The sequence below is a fragment of the Garra rufa genome, chromosome 9, assembly GCF_049309525.1.
Source record: "Garra rufa chromosome 9, GarRuf1.0, whole genome shotgun sequence".
NCBI classification, from domain to species: Eukaryota; Metazoa; Chordata; class Actinopteri; order Cypriniformes; family Cyprinidae; genus Garra; species Garra rufa.
In genome coordinates, this window is record NC_133369.1 from 46,553,280 (window position 1) to 46,576,414 (window position 23,135).

The following is a 23,135-nucleotide window of genomic DNA, read 5'->3' on the forward strand; positions in this document are numbered from 1 at the left end:
ATATTTCACAGTTGTACAATTTTGACTGCATTTGTGATTAAATAATCAAATAAATGCAGCCTCGGTGAGCAGGAAAGACTTCTTTCTGACCCACACTTTTGAATAGTAGTCCACGGATCTCAACGCACAAAAGCGTTTCAGCCAAGCATCATTTGAAAAATTTGGCTGAGCAGCGATCGTTTCAGCATTAATGTAAACGCTCCCGTTGCCAGCAGACTCGTTGGCCCTGTGAAGTGTATTTATGTTGACTGTGTTCCACTGGGCCTGGATGGCAACAGCATGAAGGCTTTCATTGAGCTTCGGCTTATAAGGGTTAACTACATCAGTCTGAACCCCCCTCTGCAGAAAATGTGCGGAATGTTCCCCTTTCCTGTGGGACGGGGTCTGTCTGAATGGGAAGGGTTTGTCTGTCTGTCTGTTGAGGTAAAAAGCCAAAAACAGTCCAGATCGGGACAGGAAGTCCTCACCATGGGCTGGAAAACAGCAGTAAGTGTCTGAACTGCAGGTTTTGCAAAGTGCTGACACTTTCTTAATGTGTTTACTGTGTGTTCATTGGATTCAATAAACCTTGCCCTCATGTGCTTCGAGTTTAGTCCCTGATTTATTTCCAAACTTGTAAACATGTATCAGATTCAATTATAACACTGTTAGGTATTTCTCTAATGAGATTTAAGTGAGAACCGAGAACAATTAAGATAGTGAGCGTGAGTGTGTTTATACAGTCTTCTGCGATTTAGGTTTAAGCCGAAAGCATTTAAAGTCATGCGACAGTCTTGGGTCCTTTTATTGGGAAAGGGTAATAAACAGTTAACTTTTTACTAGTTAATTAGTTACTAGTTAAAAAACAGTTAACTTTAAACCATAAAAACATGTTACTTGAAATGAAATAAACACTTATTTCAGCAATAACTTTAGTTTAATTTAACACACTAAAGTAAAAAAATATATAGACATTTAAAAACTAATAAAAAATGACAAAAGCACAATAAAATTGCTAACTTTAAGATATAAAAATAAAACAGTAAATTTAAAAATAAAAACTAATTACTATATAATATATAAAATATATATTAAGCTGAATCTTTTATCAGCCATTACTCGGAAATCATTCTAATATGCTGATTTATTATTAGAATTATCTATGTTGGCAAGTTGTGCTACCAAAAATACTTTTTCCAGGATTCCTTAATGAATAAAAAGTTAAAAAGAACAGCATTCATTCAAAATAGAAATAATTTCTAACAAAATAAGTCTTTGCTATCACTTTTTAGCAATTTAACACATCCTTGCTGAATTAAAGTAATAATTTCTTTTTAAAAAAGAAAGAACAAAAATTTACTAACCCCAAACTTTTGAACAGTAGTGTATATTGTTAGAAAAGATTTCTATGTTAAATTAATGCGGTTCTTTTTTTACTTTTTATTCATCAAAGAATCCTGAAAAAGTCACATGTTCCAAAGAAATATGAAACGACTGATAATAAATCAGCATATTATAATGATTTCTGAAGGATCATATGACACTGAATACTGCAGGAATGATGCTTTGATCACAGAAATAAATTAGATTTTTAATGTATATTAAAATAGAACAATGTTATTTTATATCATAATAATATTTCACAATATTATTTTTTTTCTGTATTTTTGAATAAACAGCCTTGATGAGCATTAGAAGCTTAATACAATAAATCTAACTGATCCCAAACTTTTGACCAGCAGTGTGTATACATATGTGTGTGTGTGTGTATATATGTGTATGTGTATATATATATATATATATATATATATATATATATATATATATATATATATATATATAAACACACATAAATGCATGAAGTAAATAAATAGAACTCTTTTTTTTTTTTATTAATAAAAAAAAAAAACATTTTGATTTTGGATTTTTCCCATTGATACAATGTTGTTGTATGTGTTTTCTGCAGGTCGAAAGCTCAGAGGGAAAGCCTTTTACTACGTCTGCGGGAAAGTGTTTTGTGAAGAGGACTTTCTGGTATGCCGTCTTGCCTTTTCTTTTTATGTGGTTTTCATGTCTGGACATGTCTTTGAGACATGTCTTAGAGCCATAGGTCATAGTTATGTCAGAAGAATTTGTCATCTTATCTAAAACATGTCTTGAAAAAGACATTATGAGGTGTCAGTTTCCAAAACATGAACCTGGCTGTGAGTTCATCTTAGCTCAACTTGGCTTAATCGTTTAAAAATGGGATCCAATGCTCTGAGATGTTTATACACTGGATTCTGTTTTGATTTAACACAAAATGAAAATGATAATCAGCAAAGTAATTTGAGTAAAATTCACGTGACTTACTGAGAATGTCTCAGTATTTAAGAATATTGAGCTGCAGTGGAAGCAAGTTTCTGCAAAATCTTTAGCCTTTTTGGCCAGGACTAGTTTTCTAAACTTTTGAGTTTCAGTTTTTATCACCTGATTTTATTTGATTTTCATATACCAATTTGTGTTTTCTAGACACAATGTGATAAATTTATTGAAATAATTTTAAGTAATTATAAACATTATTTAAATAAACTTCACATGAGTTTATAGAAGTGGCTGCATATAATAAACCCACGTAAGTGAGCAGAGAGATCTAGACAACTACCTTAGCTGACGCTGACTTAAAGTGTCCAGTCTTTTTATTAATTTAATTTTATTTTGTTTTTTTTTATTCAATACCATCCATAGTCAAAGATGTACAGTGCCGCTCACTAATATTGGCACCCTTGGTAAATATAAGCAAAGGCAGCTGTGAAAATTAATCTGCATTATTTATCTTTTTGATCTTTCATTTAAAAAAAAATTACAAAATTCTAAACTTTCATTGAAATAAAACAATTGAAAATGGGAGGAAACTCACATTATGAAATATAGATAAATGTTTTTTCCAATGCATTATTGGCACCCCTAGAAATTCTTATCAGTAAAATATCTGTGAAGTATATTCATCACATTTCAGCACACCAGGGTGACTGAAATTGTCCAGCCATGACTTCCTGTTCCACATGATTATGATTATGAGGAACACAAAGGCAAATATCCTTAATCATTGTTGAGCTTCACAAAATAGAAGGCTGTAAGAAAAGAGCTAAAGCATTGAAAATTCCCATTTCCACTATCAGGGCAATAATTAAAAGGTTCCAATCAACTAAAGATGTTACAAATCTGCCTGGAAGAGGATGTGTGTCTATATCGTCCTAATGAACAATGAAGAGGATAGTTTGAGTGGCCAAAGACTCTCCAGTGATCACAGCTGGAGAATTGCAGAGATTAGCTGAATCTTGGGGTCAGAAAGCCTAAAAAATATAGATCAAACAGCCTCTACATCACCACAGAGTTTTAAGAAAAAAACCTCCTTGCTTATCCAAAAACAAAGCCCACAATGTTCAGATTCAGCTGGAACTTCAAATGGGACTGGCTTTTATGGTCAGAAGAAACATAAAAAAGAGCATTCAGGGATAAAAAAAAAGTACCCTATACTCATGGTTAAACATAATGCTGCATCTTTAATGTTGTGGACCTATTTTTCTATTTCTGTTTTCCTATTTATCTAATTTATCTAAACCTGACTGCCTCTGTAAGAAATCTTATAACGGACCATGGTTGGATCTTCCATCAAGACAATGATCCAAAACAAATTTCAAAATCAACACAAAAATGTGTCACTGAGCACAAAATGAATCTTCTGTAGAAACCTGTAGAAAATGGGGTGAGCTGAAAAGAAGCACCAACATGATCTGGAGAGATTCTGAATGAAGGAATTATCTCTGATCTCTTGTCAGGTGTTTTTTCAAACTCATCAGGCATTAATGGAGACAGCTCAGAACTGTTATCATGGGAAAAGGCATTGCAATAATTGGGTGCCAATAACTGTAGCTACATGAACTAGAGAAAAACATTTATTTGATAAGTTTTCCCCCCACATTCTATTGTTTTACTGCATTGAAAGGTTACAATTTGGTAATATTTTGGAATAAAAGATCAAAAAGATGAACAATGCAGATTTATTTTCACAGCCACATTTGCACATATTTACCAAGGGTGCAAATATTAGTGGGTTGCACTGTAGCATGAGTAAGTTTGGTGCACAAATGGTAGCTCAGGTAGGCCAAAAAACACATGAGGAGACATGTTGGGATAATACAATATCAGCAATCACAGATATTTGCATTTGGATTAGATTAGATTTCTCAGAGAACCATTGAGTTTGCCAAAAACAGTAGGTAATTTGCTCTGGAATTTTTACAGAGGTTGTGTAAGAAAAACACAGATTTGGCAGATTCACACAGGATTAAAATTGCAAAGTACGCCTGTGAAACACAAACTTCTCTAACTTCCCCCCTGAATCTACTCACGTCTTAATAGGGCAATTGTGACAGATTTGTTTAGGTAATTTGATCAGTTATCTGTAAATAGAGAGAAATATTTCTTCTTCAATAAATTGCATAGCTTTTCTTTTTATACTACATTTTTCAGAAAAAAATAGACTTTTGGATTCAGTTGTTTAATGTTTTATGCATGCAATTGTGTAGTATAGAGAGGTGTTTAGGTATCCCACATTCATGTACGTGTTGTGAAGCTTGTTGAAAATAAAATTACTGCGACATTTTCCTTAGACAAGCAAAAAAAATGCTTTTTAAAAAGACATCCAGTTCTTATGGGTGCATAAATGGCTTACAAAATAACATTTCCTCAGGGGGAGTATTTGGGAGCGTGCTTCAAATGAGGTGAAACAGCATTCCAGACAAAAACAAATGCAGTTTGTGTTATTTGAAGGTTCTTAAATTAGAGAAATGATTATCTGAGCTGTTAACATTGTGTGGGTTAGAGAAAATGATGTGATGGAAAGGAATGAGAGTCAGTTGAGAACTTCACTTCTGTCTTCGCTCTTGTCTTTAACAGTACTCTGGGTTCCAGCAGTCTGCCGACAAATGCAACGTGTGTGGACATTTAATCATGGACATGGTGAGTCTGAAGTACCGGCACACCCTGCATTAGTCATTATATCATACTCCAGAGCTTGAAAGAATTCGTTTGGTTTGGTTTGGTTTTAATTGGCTTTAATTCAGCTTCCTATTATATAGTACTCCTTACATAGATTTGGCTAGATGTAATACTCCCACCTTGTCTTCTACTCTGTACTTACCGTGTTCATATTGTATTGCAAAACACATTTTCTGCTACCGAGGTTTTAAGCTAAGTTTAAGTTTGAGTACTAAAATAACTAAAACTAATTAACAAAAATAAATACTGTATAGACAAATATGAAATAACAAAAATACAAAACTGAAAACAGAAAATCTAAAAATGTCAAAATATTAATGTATCACTTATTAATAAAATACCACTGGTACACAAGAAGTTTGTGGTATCAAATTACTAATTTAAAAGTTAGTACATAGTGCACTTCATATAATGTGGTTCCTACTGTATGTAACTTGAGATTTTTTTCTCATGCACAGATGCCCATTTCCTCTCTTAGAGTCATACTGACATGAAAGGAGGCAAAATGTGTGGCTGTTTGTTGTGTGTTGTTTGGCAGCATGTGAACATGGTGTTCCTCCTCAGATCCTGCAGGCGCTGGGGAAGTCTTACCACCCAGGCTGCTTCCGCTGCGCCATCTGTAATGAGAGTCTGGATGGAGTGCCTTTCACTGTGGACACAGAGAACAAGATCTACTGCGTGAAGGACTATCACAGGTGAGTTTGTGCGGAGCTGCAGGTCCGCAGTCAGTCATAATTCTCGATTATACATAAAATTGTGTTTATTCCTTTCTTTGATCAGACATATTTTTATGCCCATAAAACGCTTTTTAAATTCATAAAACTACACTGTTTTGCAGTTTGTTTGTTTTTATGTGTAGACCAAAAGCATAACTCAATTAAAAAAAAAAGTGTTTTTGTGTTTTTTGTTTTGTTTTTTGTTTTTTGCAGTAAATTGTCTTATTGCAAACTCACATTCACATATGTGACCCTGGACCACAAAACCAGTCTTAAGTCGCTGGGGTATATTTGTAGCAATAGCCAAAAATACATTGTATGGGTCAAAATTATAGATTTTTCTTTTATGCCAAAAATCATGAGGAAATTAAGTAAAGATCATGTTCCATTAAGATTTTTTGGAAAATTCCTACTATAAATATATCAAAATGTAATTTTTGATTAGTGATATGCATTGTTAAGAACTTAATTTGGACAACTCAGTATTTGGATTTTTTTGCACCCTCAGATTCCAGATTTTCAAATAGATGTATCTCGGCCAAATATTGTCCTATCCTAATAAAACATACATCAATAGAAAGCTTATTTATTGAGCTTTCATATGGTGTATAAATCTCAGTTTTGTAAAATTTAACCTTATGACTGGTTTTGTGGTCCAGGGTCACATATGGTTTATTTTGCTGTGTCACTGGAGATTTTGCAATGGACTTGTGTGTTTTCAGTCATCTAAACTGCCTTGAAAGTAGCCCATGATACAAGCCATCCTAAATGTATATGAACACAATCAGAGTTATTTAAAAAAAAAATGTCCTGGCTCTTCCCAGCTTTATAATGGCAGTGAATGGCTGTTGATTTTTGAAGTCCAATAAAGTGCATCCATCCATCCATCCATTATAAAAAGTGCTTCACATGGCTCCAGGGTGTTAATAAAGGTCTTATGAAGCAAATCAATGCGTTTGTGTAAGAAAAATATCCATATTTAAAACTTTATAAACTGTAATCTCTAGTTTTCAGTGAAAACTGCTCACTGATGCATGGAGTCTAATTTCAGTGGATGACGTGGAACGTAGCGTAAACTCTGGTGAGAATATGCTAGTCTCACGAGAATCAAGTTTTGGAAAACCAGTCTCCTCTTGGCTTATATCGAAATCTTCTGATATTTTTCTTTACAAATCCTTGTTTTGCTCTTTAAATTCCTGACCAGTGTTTTCTCTCCAGTGCACTTCTGTGTTCATCACTTCCATGTTCGTCATCATATTCGCCTACATTGCTGGAACGCCACTCTCTCATGAACTTGTGTACTACGACAGTTAGCGGAAGCTAGCAATTGTGGTTTACAAAGTTTTAAATATGGATATTTTTACCCAAAAACGAATCAGTTCGCTTCAGAAGGCCTTTATTAACCCCTGGGAGCTGTGTGAAGTACTTTTTCATGATAGATGGATGCACTTCATTGGATTTCGAAATCTCAACAGCCATTCACTGCCATTATAAAGCTTGGAAGAGCCAGGAAATTTTTCAACATAACTGATTGTATTTGTCTGAAAGAGTAAAATCATACACACCTAGGATGGCTTATAGGTGAGTAAATCATGGGGCAATGTTTTTTTGGGGGGTGAACTGTCCCTTTAAGAAGAGATACAGCAGGCAAAAACACAGTTTTTTTTGTGCACCTGTCAAGTTTGAGATTTTGTGTGTTTTCTTAGACTAGTGGTAAGAAAACACCCAAAAGAACACTGTTAAGTGTTTCTTTTATAGCACTTTATCTATTTGTCAATAGATTTCAATTGCAATCCGTATTTTTAAAGGCCGTTTTCTCAAAATTAGTTTTTTTCTCCTACACTGAGCCACAAATCTCCACTTCAGTAGCACTTACACACAAACTTAAAATTTTTATTACTGTTTTTATTCTGAAGGTTTTTACAGAAGGATATGTTCATATATAATTTGCTTGATTTTATACATTTTACCCCCCTTAAAAAAAAAAACATTGTTTTCTGTCTGTTCTAAGTTTTTTCTGAATTATGGAGTGACGATATGAGAGACCCAAAATCCCCTTTGTAAAAACATAAAACAAGAATTTTGAAACTGACTTCATCCAGTGTTTAGATTTTTGTACTAGAAATATATGCTAATTAGCACATATTTCGCTAAATAATGCATAATTTGCCTAATTTGCATATTCTAAACCTAATATTTTAGAAAGCTTTTTTTCCTTCACTTTCATATATCAGGCAAGAGTCAGCTATGTACTGAAGGTAGAAAAAAAATTATTGAAAGATTGAACTTTGCTCTCCGGATAAGAGCAAATATTTCATATCTATTCTGTTGTTACTTTATATCAAGGGCTTCTCTGTGCCAAAACTTTAAGATCAGTGCCAATTGAAGTTGACTTTCATGGTAAATCTACCCTGGGAAATACTGATTCAAGTATGAAGTGTGACATCTAGCACAGGCACTCCCCTATTTACTGAAGTTTGTGTAATGATGGCATTTTCTTATTTTAACACTGCTTCTGAGTCAAGAACTTTAAATTGACCAAAACTGCAAAAAGGATGACCCAAGCACACTGATGATAGCTGCGTCCCATAAAAATCATGACTTAAAGTCATCAGGAACTGGAAATTGTGACATATATCCAAGTGAAACAACTCCTCAAACAAGAGAAAAAAATGGGCTAGATTTTGTCCATTGGAAATTAATTGTTGATGTGTAATAAATACTGCATTCCATTTAAAAATGAGAATTGGTGACTTTTGGCTGGTAAAGCAAAGATTAACTCCAGATGTATGAAATGAGCTCTATATTTCCTTCGGCTGATGGTAGACGTGTGCTTTTTGTTGTGCAGTATTCTTTATAATTTCTTCCACAGGTATGGCGTTATTCTTTAGTCAAAAGTTATGAGCGTGTAAGACATGCTCACGAGCACATTATGTTATTTCACACGCGCAAAAATGAACCTTCAGCTGGCATGATAAAAGTACTCGCGCACAAATTCAACAACCGAGAGGTGTACAGGCAGCTGCGCGCGAGCGCCTGGCATACTCTCATAGGTTAACTCTGCTTGTACAGTGGAATCCTGCTCGCGCGCAGCGGGCTTCTGCTCGCGGAGTGCTGTTTTGCTCGCACAGTGGATTTCTCCTCGCTCAGATGATTTCTGCTCCCTCGAGTCTAGATGACTTTTGACAATTTGGGGGCGGAAACCAAGGAGGGCACTGACTCTGTTATGATTGGTCACTTTCATCATAATCACACCCACAGGGACATCCTTGTACCTTGATTGACAGCTCTCATTACAGTAAGCACGGAGGTGGGTTAAGTTACCCCCGAAGAAGAGTCGGAATGAATTAGAATGAGTTTTCTAATATACATAAACTGTCTCTCCACGTATAAAATGCTGCGCAGATCATAGTTAAATCAATAACCATATTTTTGAGAAATAAGTAACGTAACTAGCTAGCCTATCGTTCTGTAGCTAACGCCTTAGCCAACACTTGTGATGCTGATCGCCCGACACTCATTTTAAAACTTTTAATCTTTAAAAACTGCATCTTAGACAGCTAACATTAGGCTAACTGAATCATAACATAATTGTTTTCACATGTAAAAGTGCTATTCTTATTGACGCTGATTTAATGCATTTGATTTTGCAGGCTAACCTTGTCCCTTATTGTGTTTTTTACTGCGGTCAAGCCAGCCGCGCCTTAAAATACACGGTCAAGCCAGCCGCACTTTTTTTACTTGCGCGTGTAATCGTGCACTTACGGTAATGCATGTAAAGAAGCTGTTAAACCGGCGTTTCCTATATACTTTATATTCGTATGTTTATAAATACTTTACATTAGTAAATAACAGGATGCATTTTGTTGTTTAGGGTGATTTTGTTATTGTTTTTCTCCAAAACTATACAGTAAAATGTCTTGAAAATAATTATTACAGTCATAGTCAGAGTCACTCTAAATACAGATGGAGTGAAAGAATGAGCTAACCTATAGAGGAACATTTTTTATGAGTACTTAAATATATGGAAATAATCCAAGTGCTAGGACATATGTTTTTTTTGTATGAGCTAACCTATATAAGGAAATTATATAAGTGCAAGTATGTTTGGGATGATTTTGCCTTTAATTTTCACTGAAACTGTACAGTAAAATGACTTGAAATCAAGGTTAATTTAGTTTTGCTTTTTTAAATTCGTTTTATTTTAGTATAGTTTTCAAATTTGCAATAAAACTTAGTTTAGTTTTTATTAGTTTCATTAACAATTTTGTCAGTTTTAGTTTAGTTTCTATTTTGTAAACACATTTCTATTTAGTTTTTATATAGTTTAGTTTCAGTTTTAGTTTTAGTTTTTTAGAGATTAAATAGAGATCACGATTTCCTAGCACTTTTAAACTAAGCAAAATAATGTGAGACAAAATATTAATTGCTTCAGTCTATTAAAAAGTGTTTAATTCATTTGAATGAATTAATAATTTAATACATAATATTTAAAATAGAATATATTTAATACACCAACTTTTTATATTAAATTTATGAAAAAGTGGTTTGAATGAATAAATGATTTGCTCACAAAAACATAACTGGATGAATCTGCGTTTTTGAATCAATCTCTAGTAGTCAGACAAATACATTTTTTAACAGTTGTTTCCATCTAGTGGCGAAACAAAGCAATGACACAAACATTACGTGAAGCGCCAATTACTTTCAAAAAACGACGTGCTGTTTTGATCTCTACCATAGACATCACATCAGTGTTTGTATCCAAACTATGACCTTTAATCAGAATATTGCTGTGATAATATTAACGACTGGGTATTCGAAAAGACTGTTTGTGAAGCTGTTTTTTTTTGTTTTTTTTTTTTTTTTACATAAACATGATGAGCGCTCTCTCTGTCAGCGGCTGTGCAAATATAGATTTGAATGTTCCGGTAAGACTTTTCAAAGGTTTTAATTGACATGAGGAATCGTTGTCATTTACAAATGATAGCGTGAGGGTTTGAATCTCTATCATTTAACGATTAAGCTCCAGTATATTGGTTTGATCGCTTGTATTACATAAAATACATCAATAAAAACTGATGCAGTAGTGTAACCCCTCACACCCGGGTCCTACCGCAGCCGCTCAGAGCGGGTCTCGAACCCGAGTCTCCGGCACGGGAGGCGGACGCACTAACAAGGAGGCTAAAAGGCTGCAACCTCGAGCATCGGTCGCTAGTGCGTCTCTTGAGATCGGGGAGTGAGGTTTACCTGCACAGCACCTACCAGCTGGCCTCTGTTACAGTAGCCTAGATTTAATTCAGGTGCTGTTCATGTTGCAGCCTTTATTTTTCCGCCATGGGGTGAGAACATAATGATTACGAAAACGATTATTTATTTTTGATAATTATTATTTTATTTCAGTTAGTTTTTCAGTAAAAGTTGTTAGTTTCGTTTCGTTCTAGTTTTTCATTTATTTTGACATTTTTATTTTATTTCAGTTTACGAAAATGTTTTTTGATCAAGTTTTCGTCTTAGTTTTAGTTTTCGTTTACAAAAATAACCTTGCTTGAAATTAATAATTTGATAGCCAGGATCACTTTGGAACAAATGTGAATTTAAAGAATGAGCAAATCTGTAAAGAAAAGTGTTTAAAAAATGGGACATATATATATATATATATATATATATATATATATATATATATATATATATATATATATATATATATATATATATATAAACACTGGAAAAACAAAACAAAAATAAATAAAAAACATTAATGTTAACATTTCTCAACATTAATAAATTATTTAGAATTATTAATATTAATATACACACATATATACAAATATTAAAATAAAAGATTAAATAAAACATTTATATTAACATTTATTAACATTAATAAAATATTTAGAATTATTAATGTACAATGCAAACGTTTATGTAGAAATTTAAAGTATTTACAAACATATATACACACAAATACAAACATTAAAATAAAAGATTAAATAAAACACTTTTATATTAACATTTATTAACATTAATAAATTATTTAAAAATGTACAAATACAAACGTTTATGCACAAAATTGCATAAACTAAAAGGAAACGCCGGTGTGAAGGCTTTTTCTTCTTCTATATATAGTCAGTGAGAGAGAGAGAGCCTACTCACACACACACACAACAAACATCAAAATAAAAAAAACGGAATAAAACACATTAATAGTATTATTCTATAAATTATTTAGAATAATTAATATACAATACAAACGTTTATGGACTAATGTAAAGTATTTATAAACATACGAATATAAAGTATATAGGAAACGCCGGTTTAACAGCTTCTTTACATGCATTACCGTAAGTGCACGATTACACGCGCAAGTAAAAAAAGTGCGGCTGGCTTGACCGTGTATTTTAAGGCGCGGCTGGCTTGACCGCAGTAAAAAACACAATAAGGGACAAGGTTAGCCTGCAAAATCAAATGCATTAAATCAGCGTCAATAAGAATAGCACTTTTACATGTGAAAACAATTATGTTATGATTCAGTTAGCCTAATGTTAGCTGTCTAAGATGCAGTTTTTAAAGATTAAAAGTTTTAAAATGAGTGTCGGGCGATCAGCATCACAAGTGTTGGCTAAGGCGTTAGCTACAGAACGATAGGCTAGCTAGTTACGTTACTTATTTCTCAAAAATATGGTTATTGATTTAACTATGATCTGCGCAGCATTTTATACGTGGAGAGACAGTTTATGTATATTAGAAAACTCATTCTAATTCATTCCGACTCTTCTTCGGGGGTAACTTAACCCACCTCCGTGCTTACTGTAATGAGAGCTGTCAATCAAGGTACAAGGATGTCCCTGTGGGTGTGATTATGATGAAAGTGACCAATCATAACAGAGTCAGTGCCCTCCTTGGTTTCCGCCCCCAAATTGTCAAAAGTCATCTAGACTCGAGGGAGCAGAAATCATCTGAGCGAGGAGAAATCCACTGTGCGAGCAAAACAGCACTCCGCGAGCAGAAGCCCGCTGCGCGCGAGCAGGATTCCACTGTACAAGCAGAGTTAACCTATGAGAGTATGCCAGGCGCTCGCGCGCAGCTGCCTGTACACCTCTCGGTTGTTGAATTTGTGCGCGAGTACTTTTATCATGCCAGCTGAAGGTTCATTTTTGCGCGTGTGAAATAACATAATGTGCTCGTGAGCATGTCTTACACGCTCATAACTTTTGACTAAAGAATAACGCCATAACAGGCATTTTCCTAGCAGTAGCTTGATGTAATGACATTTTATTGTGATTTTTATTGCTGTGTGTGTGTGTGTGTGTGTGTGTGTGTGTGTGTGTGCGCGCAATTTGCTGCACTGCAAATTCTTCTCATGCATCCTTTGCCGTGAGCAGTGAACTGAGCGATGATTACTGTTGTTCCAAAACCCCAGACAGTCAGTCAGGTGGTGACCATATGGAGATGAAATCAAACAGTGCTTTTCCACTCTGTCCTTCTGGGATTGAGCTATTCACAGGCTAATCAAAGAGCCAGCAGATCTGCATTCTAGTCCAGTACCTCTTTAATTCGCCTTTTACTTCCAAGTCATGCAGTGACCCAAAAAAGTATTTAACCCCACATATAAATGTATGATTTTCATTGCGTTAGATAACAAAATATCAAAGCAAATATTCCACGAAATTGGTTTTAAGTAACTAGAGGATTTACAATCGAGTAGTTGAATTATTCACTTAAAGGAGTAGTTCACTTCCAGAATAAAAATGTACAGATATTGTACTCACTCACTTGTCATCCAAGATGTTCATGTCTCTCTTTCTTCAGTTGTAAAGAAATTGTTTTTTTTTTTTCACATTATAGGAATTATCTCCTTGTAGTGGACTTCTATGGTGCAGAAAGTTTGAACTTCTAAAAAAATGTTTAAACGCAATTTCAAATGGCTCTAAATGATCCCAGCCGGGTCTTATGTAATGAAACGATTGGTTATTTTAAAAAAATATTGACAATTTATATACGTTTTAACCTCAAATGTTCAAACTTGCGGGCACCATAGAAGTCAACTATATGGAGATGATTCCTAAAATGTTTTCCTCAAAAAACATAATTTCTTTACAACTGAAGAAAGAAAGGCATGAACATCTTGAGTGATAAGGGGGAGAGTAAATTATCTGTAAATGTTTGTTCTGGAAGTGAACTACTCCTTTAACCATTTTGTTCAAAAATGCAAATTAATTTCACCACTTTGTATTCCTCCGAAATGGAGAATGGTTATTGTTGGCTTTTTTTTTTTTTTTTTTTTTTTTCTCAAAACTACAGTGGTATGCCAAAGTTTGGGCGCCCCTGTAAATTTTCATCATTTTCCTTTATAAATCATTGGTTGTCTGGATAAGAAATTTCTGTTAAATATATCATATAGGAGACAAACACAGTGATATTTGAGAAGTGAAATAAAGTTTATATGATTTATGGAAAGTGTGCAAGAATTATTTAAACAAAATTAGGCATGTGCATAAATTTAGGCACCACAAAAGAAAAATTAACAAAAAAATTTGTGCATCCTCCTTTTGCAGAAATAACAGCCTCTAAACGCTTTCTATAGCTTCCAATTAGAGTCTGGATTCTGGCAGAAGGTATTTTGGACCATTCTTCTTTACAAAACATCTCCAGTTCAGTCAGGTTTGATGGTTTCCGAGCATGGACAGCCCGCTTTAAATCACACCATCCTGCGCCTCTGCTTATCTGAGATTTTTCTTGGTCTGCCACTTCGGGCCTTAACTAGAACTGTGCCTCTGGTCTTCCAATTCCTCACAATGTTCCTCACAGTTGAAACTGAGAGCTTAAATCTCTGAGACAGCTTTCTTATCCTTCCCCTAAACCATGATGTTCAATAATCATTGTTTTCAGGTCATCTGAGAGTTTTCTTGTTTTGAGGCTCCCATGTTGCCACTCTTTAGAGAAGATGCAAAGAGGAGAAACACTTACAATTTGCCTCCTTTAAATACTTTCTCATGATTGGATTCACCTGTGTATGGAGGTCAAGGGTCACTGAGGTTACCAAACCAATTTTGAGTTCTAATAATTAGTGCTAAAGGTATTGAAATCAATAAAATGACAAGGGTGCCTAAATTTATGCACACGCCTAATTTTGTTTAAATAATTCTTGCACACTTTCCATAAATCATATAAACTTTATTTCACCTCTCAAATATCACTGTGCTTGTCTCCTATATGATATATTTAACTGAAATTTCTTATCCAGACAACCAATGATTTATAAAGGAAAATGTTGAAAATTTACAGGGGTGCCCAAACTTTAGTGGATGGAGCAAAAATAGGCTGTCTGCCAAAAAGAAAGTAACTAAAATTGTTTCTAAAATGTAAGTTAACTTGTTTATTGAACTGTTGTATACTTGCAGTGTCACACTTGCAAAACTGTGCCATAATTTATTTAAAATACACAATTTCATACTAAATATACTAAGTATCCATTAACATATCACTTAAGACTTACTGATATAAAATTATAATTAAACTTTATTTGGAGTATTTCTTTATATTATGCCTGAAATGTGTTTTAATAACACTGTTAATACGCTTGTATGATCTCTGTATAATATCAATCTTTAAATGCAAGATATTTAAAGGATTTGTTCACTTTCAGAACAAAAATTTACAGATAATGTATTTACTACCTTGTCATCCAAGATTTTCATGTCTTTCTTTCTTCAGTTGTGAAGAAATTGTTTTTTTTTTGAGGAAAACATTTCAGGATTTCTCTCCATTGAATGGATATGTATGGTGCCCCCAAGTTTGAACTTCCAAAATGCAGCTTCAAAGGGCTCTAAACGATCCCAGCCGAGGAAGAAGGGTCTTAAGTTAGGGAAGAAAATGAGACGGGAGTTTTTCGACATACCCTTACTGTAGTGACCCGGATCACACAGACAAGATGAGCATTTGAGGTTAAAAAGTATATAAATTGTCAATTTGTTTCAAAATACTAATAATTCACTAGATAAGACCCTTCTTCCTCTCCTAGGATCATTAAGAGCCTTTTGAAGCTTCATTTAAACTGCATTTTAGAAGTTCAAACTTGCGGGCATCGTAGAAGTCCACTACATGGAGAGAAATCCTGAAATGTTTTCCTCAAATAAATAAATAAATAAATTCTGAACTAATCCTTTAAAGTGCACCTGAAGTATACTTGCATTACTTCCACTTTGGTGGACCTCAGCACTACTTCCACACAATTAAAGTGCATTAAGCACAAAATTATTTGTTTCAGTTTAGTATACCAAAAGTACAATTGCAGGGTATTTTTAAGCACATAGATATATAAATGTATTTATAGTATACTTAGCACAAAATAAACACATTTAAAAATACACTTAATATTTGTTTTCCCCCACTAGGGGAACGTTTACTATTGGCTATAACCCCCATAACCAATCTGTTCTGAGAAAAGATCTTGCATCATTTGCTTGAAGAAGACACTTTCTTTTAAATTTATATATTGAGTTATGTAATGGCGTTAAGACATATTTTGAAGGGGTAGTTCATCCAAAAAATTAAATTTAATATTTATCTGCTTGATGTTTATCCCCAGGGCATCCAAGATGTAGGTGACTTTGTTTCTTCAGTAGAACACAAATGAAGACTTTTATCTCAAACCGTTGCAGTCTGTCAGTCATATAATGGCAGTCAATGGGACCCACGGCTTTGAGAGTCAAAAAAACATACACAGACAAAACTAAATTAAACCCTGCGGCTTGTGACGATACATTAAGGTCTTAACATGCAAAACAATCGGCCTGTGCAAGAAACTGAACAGTATTTATAACATTTTTATCGGCTGTTGTGAACACACTCAGGACAGTTGGGCTGTACCCGAAATCGCCCCCTACACCCTATTCACTATTCCCTACATTAGTCCACTCGTACAGTTCACTTGAAGGAGTGAATGAAAACGAGTGAGTGAATTCGGACACTAAGCGCACCGGAAGGACTGACGCTTTTGCATAGTATTGCTTACTGTTTAACAATCATTTAAAACGGACAGTTCGAGTAGTAAGATTAAAGGATTTATCTTGAACTATGTCAAGGAGTTTATGTATAAACCTTGGTTAAACAATTTAATAATCAATTTACAACAAATTTGTACCTGTGTTGTACACTGCATTACGCAGTGGAGGAGCGCGTTGTAAAATGAACGGATGGATGATTCAGCTGCGGGCGCCATCGTCTGGTGAGACGTGGGAATTCAGTCGGCGCGCGACTCTCACAGTGCATTATGGGTTATCTCTAGCTGTTGAGCGTACATCGGTTGTACACTCGTTTTTGCGGTGCATTGTGGGATTGAATGAGTGCACTCGAGAACGTCCACTATGGTTTCGAACACCACTTAAAATGGCTGTCCCCTCAAATAGTGCCCTATTTGAGGGTATAGGGGGCGATTTCGGATACAGCCTTGGATATTGCGGTGGATCAGAGATAAAAAATTATATAAATTCTGTTCAGTTTCTTGCACAGACCGATTGTTTCATGTGTTAAAACCTCAATGTATCGTCACAAACCGCAGGGTTTAATTTGGTTTTGTCTGTGTATGTTTTTTGACTCTCACAACCATGGATCCCATTGACTGCCATTAAATGACTAACAGACTGCAACGGTTTGAGTTAAAAATCTTCATCTGCTGGGGGTAAGCAGATAGACATCCAATTTTCATTTTTGGGTGTACTACCCCTTTAAGTGTGGCTAAAGTGGCCAAATACTAATATTTTTTAATATTTTAGTATAAAAGTATTTGGCCTAAAAAATATGGATGAAGAGTCATGCTGATATAACTTTAATTGCCATTTAGTGGAAGATCTGTGTAATTAATATTCTTTCTCTTTTCGTCTTCAGAGTTCTTGCTCCTAAATGTGCAGCATGTAATCAGCCAATCCTGCCGTCTGAGGTAAGACACCAATTCAACCTGTACTCTATAAACTCTTCATACAGAAACAAATCTCATTTAGCTGTAAAAAGCAATCAGTAAAACCCCAGGAAAATCACTTTTAGATGAGCCACATTCTCAGTCTGTGTCATAGAATCAGCTTTCTCAGAATTAGAGCCACGTGTCAAAGCACTGCCAATACTAGACGTATGAAGTCTTTTCGCTTGTTATGGGACAAATTAACCAAACAGAGCATGAGTAGACTATTGCAAATAGTTACTTAAACTATCCAGAACATCTAGGTCATTCCAGAACACTTACACCTCCTTTAGGCCTGTTACTGAATGTAATTCTGTTAGCACTGATGAATGAGTGATTACTACTAAGTTAGGGCATGTGTAATTTGTTAAAGCCCCCCCTTGTCTATAATTAGAGATGACCCGCGAGGCATGCTGCTCTCCAACACCAGCAAGAGCTCAGTTATCTTGCACCTGCATGGAGGCTCTTATGAGAAACTCCACAGGAATTCCTCTTCTCTGATCACAGCATAGTGTAACATTAACACTGTTCACAGCTGAACCATCACAGAAAAGATCAGAAAACAAAAAGGAATAGTTGACCCAAAAACAATAAAACAACAGTTCATATTGACAAGGACTAGATAATATCGGAATATTCATTTTTGGGTGAGCTGTTCCATTAATAGCAATAAGCATTATCTACATTCCTGCAGCACTCCAAAAATGTACCTTAAATATACAGCAGTTTAAGCTGAAATGAACACTAGAGGCAGTAAAACGCCAACGACCTTTATTCCTTTTCACACAAATGATTAAGGGGCAAATTAATGATTAATGAAGACTTAATTTTTATGTGGCTCACAATACTGCACAATGCAATATTATGACTTCAAAACTCTTTTACCATAGTGCATGATTTACCATGATATGTACAATTTTATATATGCAAAGTCACATTTAACCGTTTTAGAGAAAACTAAAATAACACGTTATTTAGTGCCAGTCACTGGATATTTTATTTTGAGACTGCAGTTAAAATGTGAGTTACTAAATACTATTATTTTGGTAAAGTAATTAACATTGCAGATTCTGCAAGGTGTATGTAAACTTTTGACCTCAGCTGTAAATGTATCTTAGCAGTGTGTGGACACAACCACCCTACAATGATAAAAAATCCATTCACTCCATTTTTTTAAACAAAAACCTCAACATCATATATATCATATATACAAACGTACTGCCCCGTTTTAGCATGTTTTTTTTCCTCAGCCATTAATATCTTGTCCGCCATTTTCTCTGTATTGAAACAACTGTAGTGACAACTCATAAGCAATGCAGGTGTTTTGTAATTGGATGTAGAAGTAAACATAAGAGTCTCCCGAAATCAGAGCCACTGAGGACGAAGTGAATTACTATTATACCAAAACGCTGTTTTTGACTCAGTGTTGTTTTTGACAACCATCTTAGATTTAGTCTTAGTCTTAGTCTTTTGGACTAAAATGCTTCTTAGTTTTAGTCAAATTTTAGTCACTTCTATATGTGATAGTTTTAGTCCAATTTTAGTCGACGAAAAGTCAAAAAGGTTTTAGTCTAGTTTTAGTCGACGAAAAGTCAAAAAGGTTTTAGTCTAGTTTTAGTCAAAAAAAGGGAAAAAAGTAGTCTTTTAACAAATTAATATAGGTCAGTAAGTATTTTGCTGTTGGGTAGTGTCACTTGTAAGTTCTGAAAATAGTAGATCTATAGTTCAACACAATGTGGGCTTCCGGATCGACTATTTTCACCAATAATTACAATAATGAAGGAATGTTTTAGAACATAAAAGACAAACAAGGATGGAATGCTAAAACGGCTTGCCATACTAGTATAGCAAAGAGTATTTAATGCTAAAACGGCTTGCCATAGCGGCAGATACTTTTAAAGTTTTAATTGGCATGCACAATAAGCGGAAATGTCATGCACTTTAAACGTCTGACGGACCACCCACTAACATTTGTCTATTCTCGTCTCGTCAACGAAAACTCACACACGTCTCGTCATGTTTTAGTCATCAACGAGCCATTTTTATCTCGTCATCGTCTCGTTATCGTCATGAAAAAAAGTGGCGTCAACGAAATGATTTCGTCATCGTTGACGAAAACAACACTGTTTTGACTAGGTAAAAACTGTTGATTTACCAGCCATTAAGGAATTTTAACCAAAGTTTGTTGCAGACATTTCATAAAGACTCTAAAGAACTTGTGGAAAATGGGCATCCCGTTTAAAGAAAAAGTCTCTTTCAGAACAAAAATGTACAGATAATGTACTCACCCCATTGTCATCCAAGATGTTCATGTCTTTCTTTCTTCAGTTGTAAAGAAATAGTTTTTTGAGGAAAAGATTTGAGGATTTTTCTCCATATAGTGGACTTCTATGGTGCTTCCAAAATGCAGTTTAAATGCAGCTTCAAAGGGTTCTAGTGAAACAATTGATTTATTTTAATAAAAAATTACAATTTATATTCTTTTAATGTTCATCTTGTCGTCTTGTCTTGTCTCTCTGCCTGAACCTTTTTAAGGGTGTTTGACCTTCTTTGCATGTTCACTTTGCAAACACTGGTTCAGTATTTCTGCAGCGATGTAGGATCATTTTGAAATGATTTTTGATGGTGAGGGAGAAAATAAGATGCAAGTTTTCTGACATGCCCTAACTGTTTTGAACCAGAGATGCACAGACTACTCATGCATATCACAGGGAGAGAAAAGATGAGAATTTGAGGTTAAAAAGTATTTAAATTGTATAAAAAATAAATAAAATAACCAATCGTTTCGCTAGATAAGACCCTTTATCCTCAGCTGGGAACGTTTACAACTGCATTCAGGATCATTCAAAGTTGCATTTAAACTCCATTTTGAAAGTTCAACCTCGGCACACAATGGAAGTCCACTATATGGAGAAAAATCCTGAAATGTTTTCCTCCAAAAAAACAATTTCTTTATGACTGAAGAAAGGGGGTGAGTACCTTATCTGTACATTTTTATGGGAGTAGAGAGCTTTCGATATAGTCATATCATTGGACGTGTTAAGTTGTGTTTTCTAGATGTTTTGTCGTCTCACTGGTTGTTTACTCTCATAGGGATCAGATGAAACCATTCGAGTGGTTTCGATGGACAAGGACTACCACGTGGAGTGTTATCACTGTGAGGTGAGTTCAACTTTGGGGACGACAACAACAATAGAACACAGTGCAAGTCTCATCTGTGATCATTTAATGTCATTCCCAATGGTTAGTTTAGGTAAAAAAAATCATTTGTTGAAAAACAAATCCGTACTTCCCCTTGAGGCCTGCATGCCTTGACATGTGATATTAACAAGGATCTACTGATGTCTTGGAACAAAGGAGCATGAAGTCGAAGTGTCATGCGAGTGAATCTCTCTCTTCCCGCAGGACTGTCACATGGAGCTGAATGACGAGGAGGGTCACCGCTGCTATCCTCTGGACGGACACCTGCTCTGTCACGCGTGTCACCTCAAACACATCGACCCTGGCACCTCGCCGTCCGCTGTAAACAGCTACCACAGTCAGTTTTAAAGATCTGCCTCCACCTAGTGGGTGTTCAGAGATGTCAGCGTTTGCCAAAGATGCTCAGCTATTGCATTGCCAAAAATTACAACTGAGATTACAAACGTTGTTATTATGCATTGTATTATTTACCTGAATTATTTTTGAGGTTTGCATTGATTAATATTTTATGAGATTGGATTCAAAAAGAAAATAGTTTAGATTGCTTGTATAATACAAATGCTGTAAACAATGAGCCATTGGCTTGTGCAAAAATATTGCTACAGATTTTTGTAAATAGGCAAAACATTACATATATCGTTTGAAATCTAATAGTGTAACATTTATTTAATTAAAGGTGTGCTCAGTAATTGTTTTGACTATCCTGTGCTGGTCAATATGGCCTGTTGTTTTAGACTTACACTGGCAGCAACAGTGGAGACGCTGTATCAAACAGCTGTGTTTTGGTTACTGATGGCATTGCAGACGTGCCCAATTACACAAAAGAAAGTGTTCAAAACTTTAATGAGTGCACCTTTTAACAGACCAAATAAATAGATATGCCTATTTATGAATGTATATTTATTATAATACGCCCCCAGTTGCATGAACACTAAGTAGTAAGCTTTTTATTTTGTCTAATGCAATTTCATTTTCACAGATAAACATGAACAGTAATTGTTTATTCCAAAAGCTAATGCAGATATTTGTGCATGTGTACCAATACAGCATTTCTGATTGATCACATCGATTGAACTGGCTTAACAATGACGATCTGTCAGTTGATTGGCCATGAAGTGAGTTTTTCATATTCAGTGATGCAATCAGGTGCATTTCCACAATCCAAGGCTGTTGTTTTAGACTTAGATCTTCTGTGAAAGCCTTTCAATGTTTGTACATTTAGTTCAATAAAGATTTGGCACAATGTAATGTTGGGTTGTTTGCCAAGTTTGGTGAATCAGATCACAAAAGCTATTCTTGAGAAATTCACAAATGTAATTCCAGCTTAGCTCACCTATATTGTTTAAAAGTTACCATCGGAAAGACTTATTAAATAATTTCTATGCCTATTGTTTTGATGGTTTTCACAGGTTAAGTGGTTAAATGTTCTCAGATCTTCCTCAGTGTTACTAATCTATCCATCTGCTCCTGTTAAAAATTAGGATGTGATGCATTTATTTGATTTATAAAAATGTATCAGTATTGTTTCAGGACTGTTCACTCAAAAATTAAGATTCTGTTATTGTTTACTCTTATGTTGTTCCAAATCTGACTTTCTTCTGTGGAACATTAAAGATATTTTGACAAATGTTTATGTCCAAACAGTAAAAGTCAATGATCCCCAAAACTGGTTACCAACATTCTTCAAAATATCTTTTATGTAACATAGAAGAAAAAAAATCTATATATGTGACCCTGGACCACAAAAGCAGTCTAAAGTCGCTGGGGTATATTTGTAGCAATAGCCAAAAATACATTTTTTGGCAAGATTTGTTGTAAAATTCCTACTATAAATATATCAAAATGTAATTTTTGATTAGTAATATGCATTGTTAAGAACTTAATTTGGACAACTTTAAAGGTGATTTTCTTATTATTTAAATGTTTTTGCACCCTCAGATTCCAGATTATCAAATAATTGTATCTCGACCAAATATTGCCCTATCCTAACAAACCATATATCAATAGAAAGCTTATTTATTAAGCTTTCATGTGATGTATCCATCTCAGTTTTGTAAAATTTAACCTTATGACTGGTTTTGTGGTCCTGGGTCATATATATACATATTTAAAAAAACAACATGATTTTTTTTTTTCACATTAAAACCAGTATAAGCACTACACAGCTAAGAGGTACCCGAAGGACCAGTGCTCGGTCCCATCCACTTTTATAAAAACTTTTTTTTTTTTTTGCTACATTA

At 34.6% G+C, this 23,135-nt stretch overlaps 1 protein-coding gene across 2 annotated transcripts in view; it reads left to right on the plus strand.

Annotated features, from left to right (window-relative positions):
* limd1a (LIM domains containing 1a) overlaps positions 1 to 22,357 on the plus strand; it is a 57,592-nt gene extending 35,235 nt beyond the window's left edge. For both annotated transcript variants that reach the window (XM_073846634.1, XM_073846635.1), the window contains 6 exons: positions 1,946 to 2,013; positions 4,921 to 4,983; positions 5,587 to 5,717; positions 17,625 to 17,676; positions 20,788 to 20,856; positions 21,100 to 22,357. In XM_073846634.1, coding sequence (XP_073702735.1) covers positions 1,946 to 2,013; positions 4,921 to 4,983; positions 5,587 to 5,717; positions 17,625 to 17,676; positions 20,788 to 20,856; positions 21,100 to 21,243 — 527 coding nt within the window. In that variant the 3' untranslated portion in view covers positions 21,244 to 22,357. The remainder of the gene's footprint in view (positions 1 to 1,945; positions 2,014 to 4,920; positions 4,984 to 5,586; positions 5,718 to 17,624; positions 17,677 to 20,787; positions 20,857 to 21,099) is intronic.
* Positions 22,358 to 23,135: the final 778 nt, after the last annotated feature.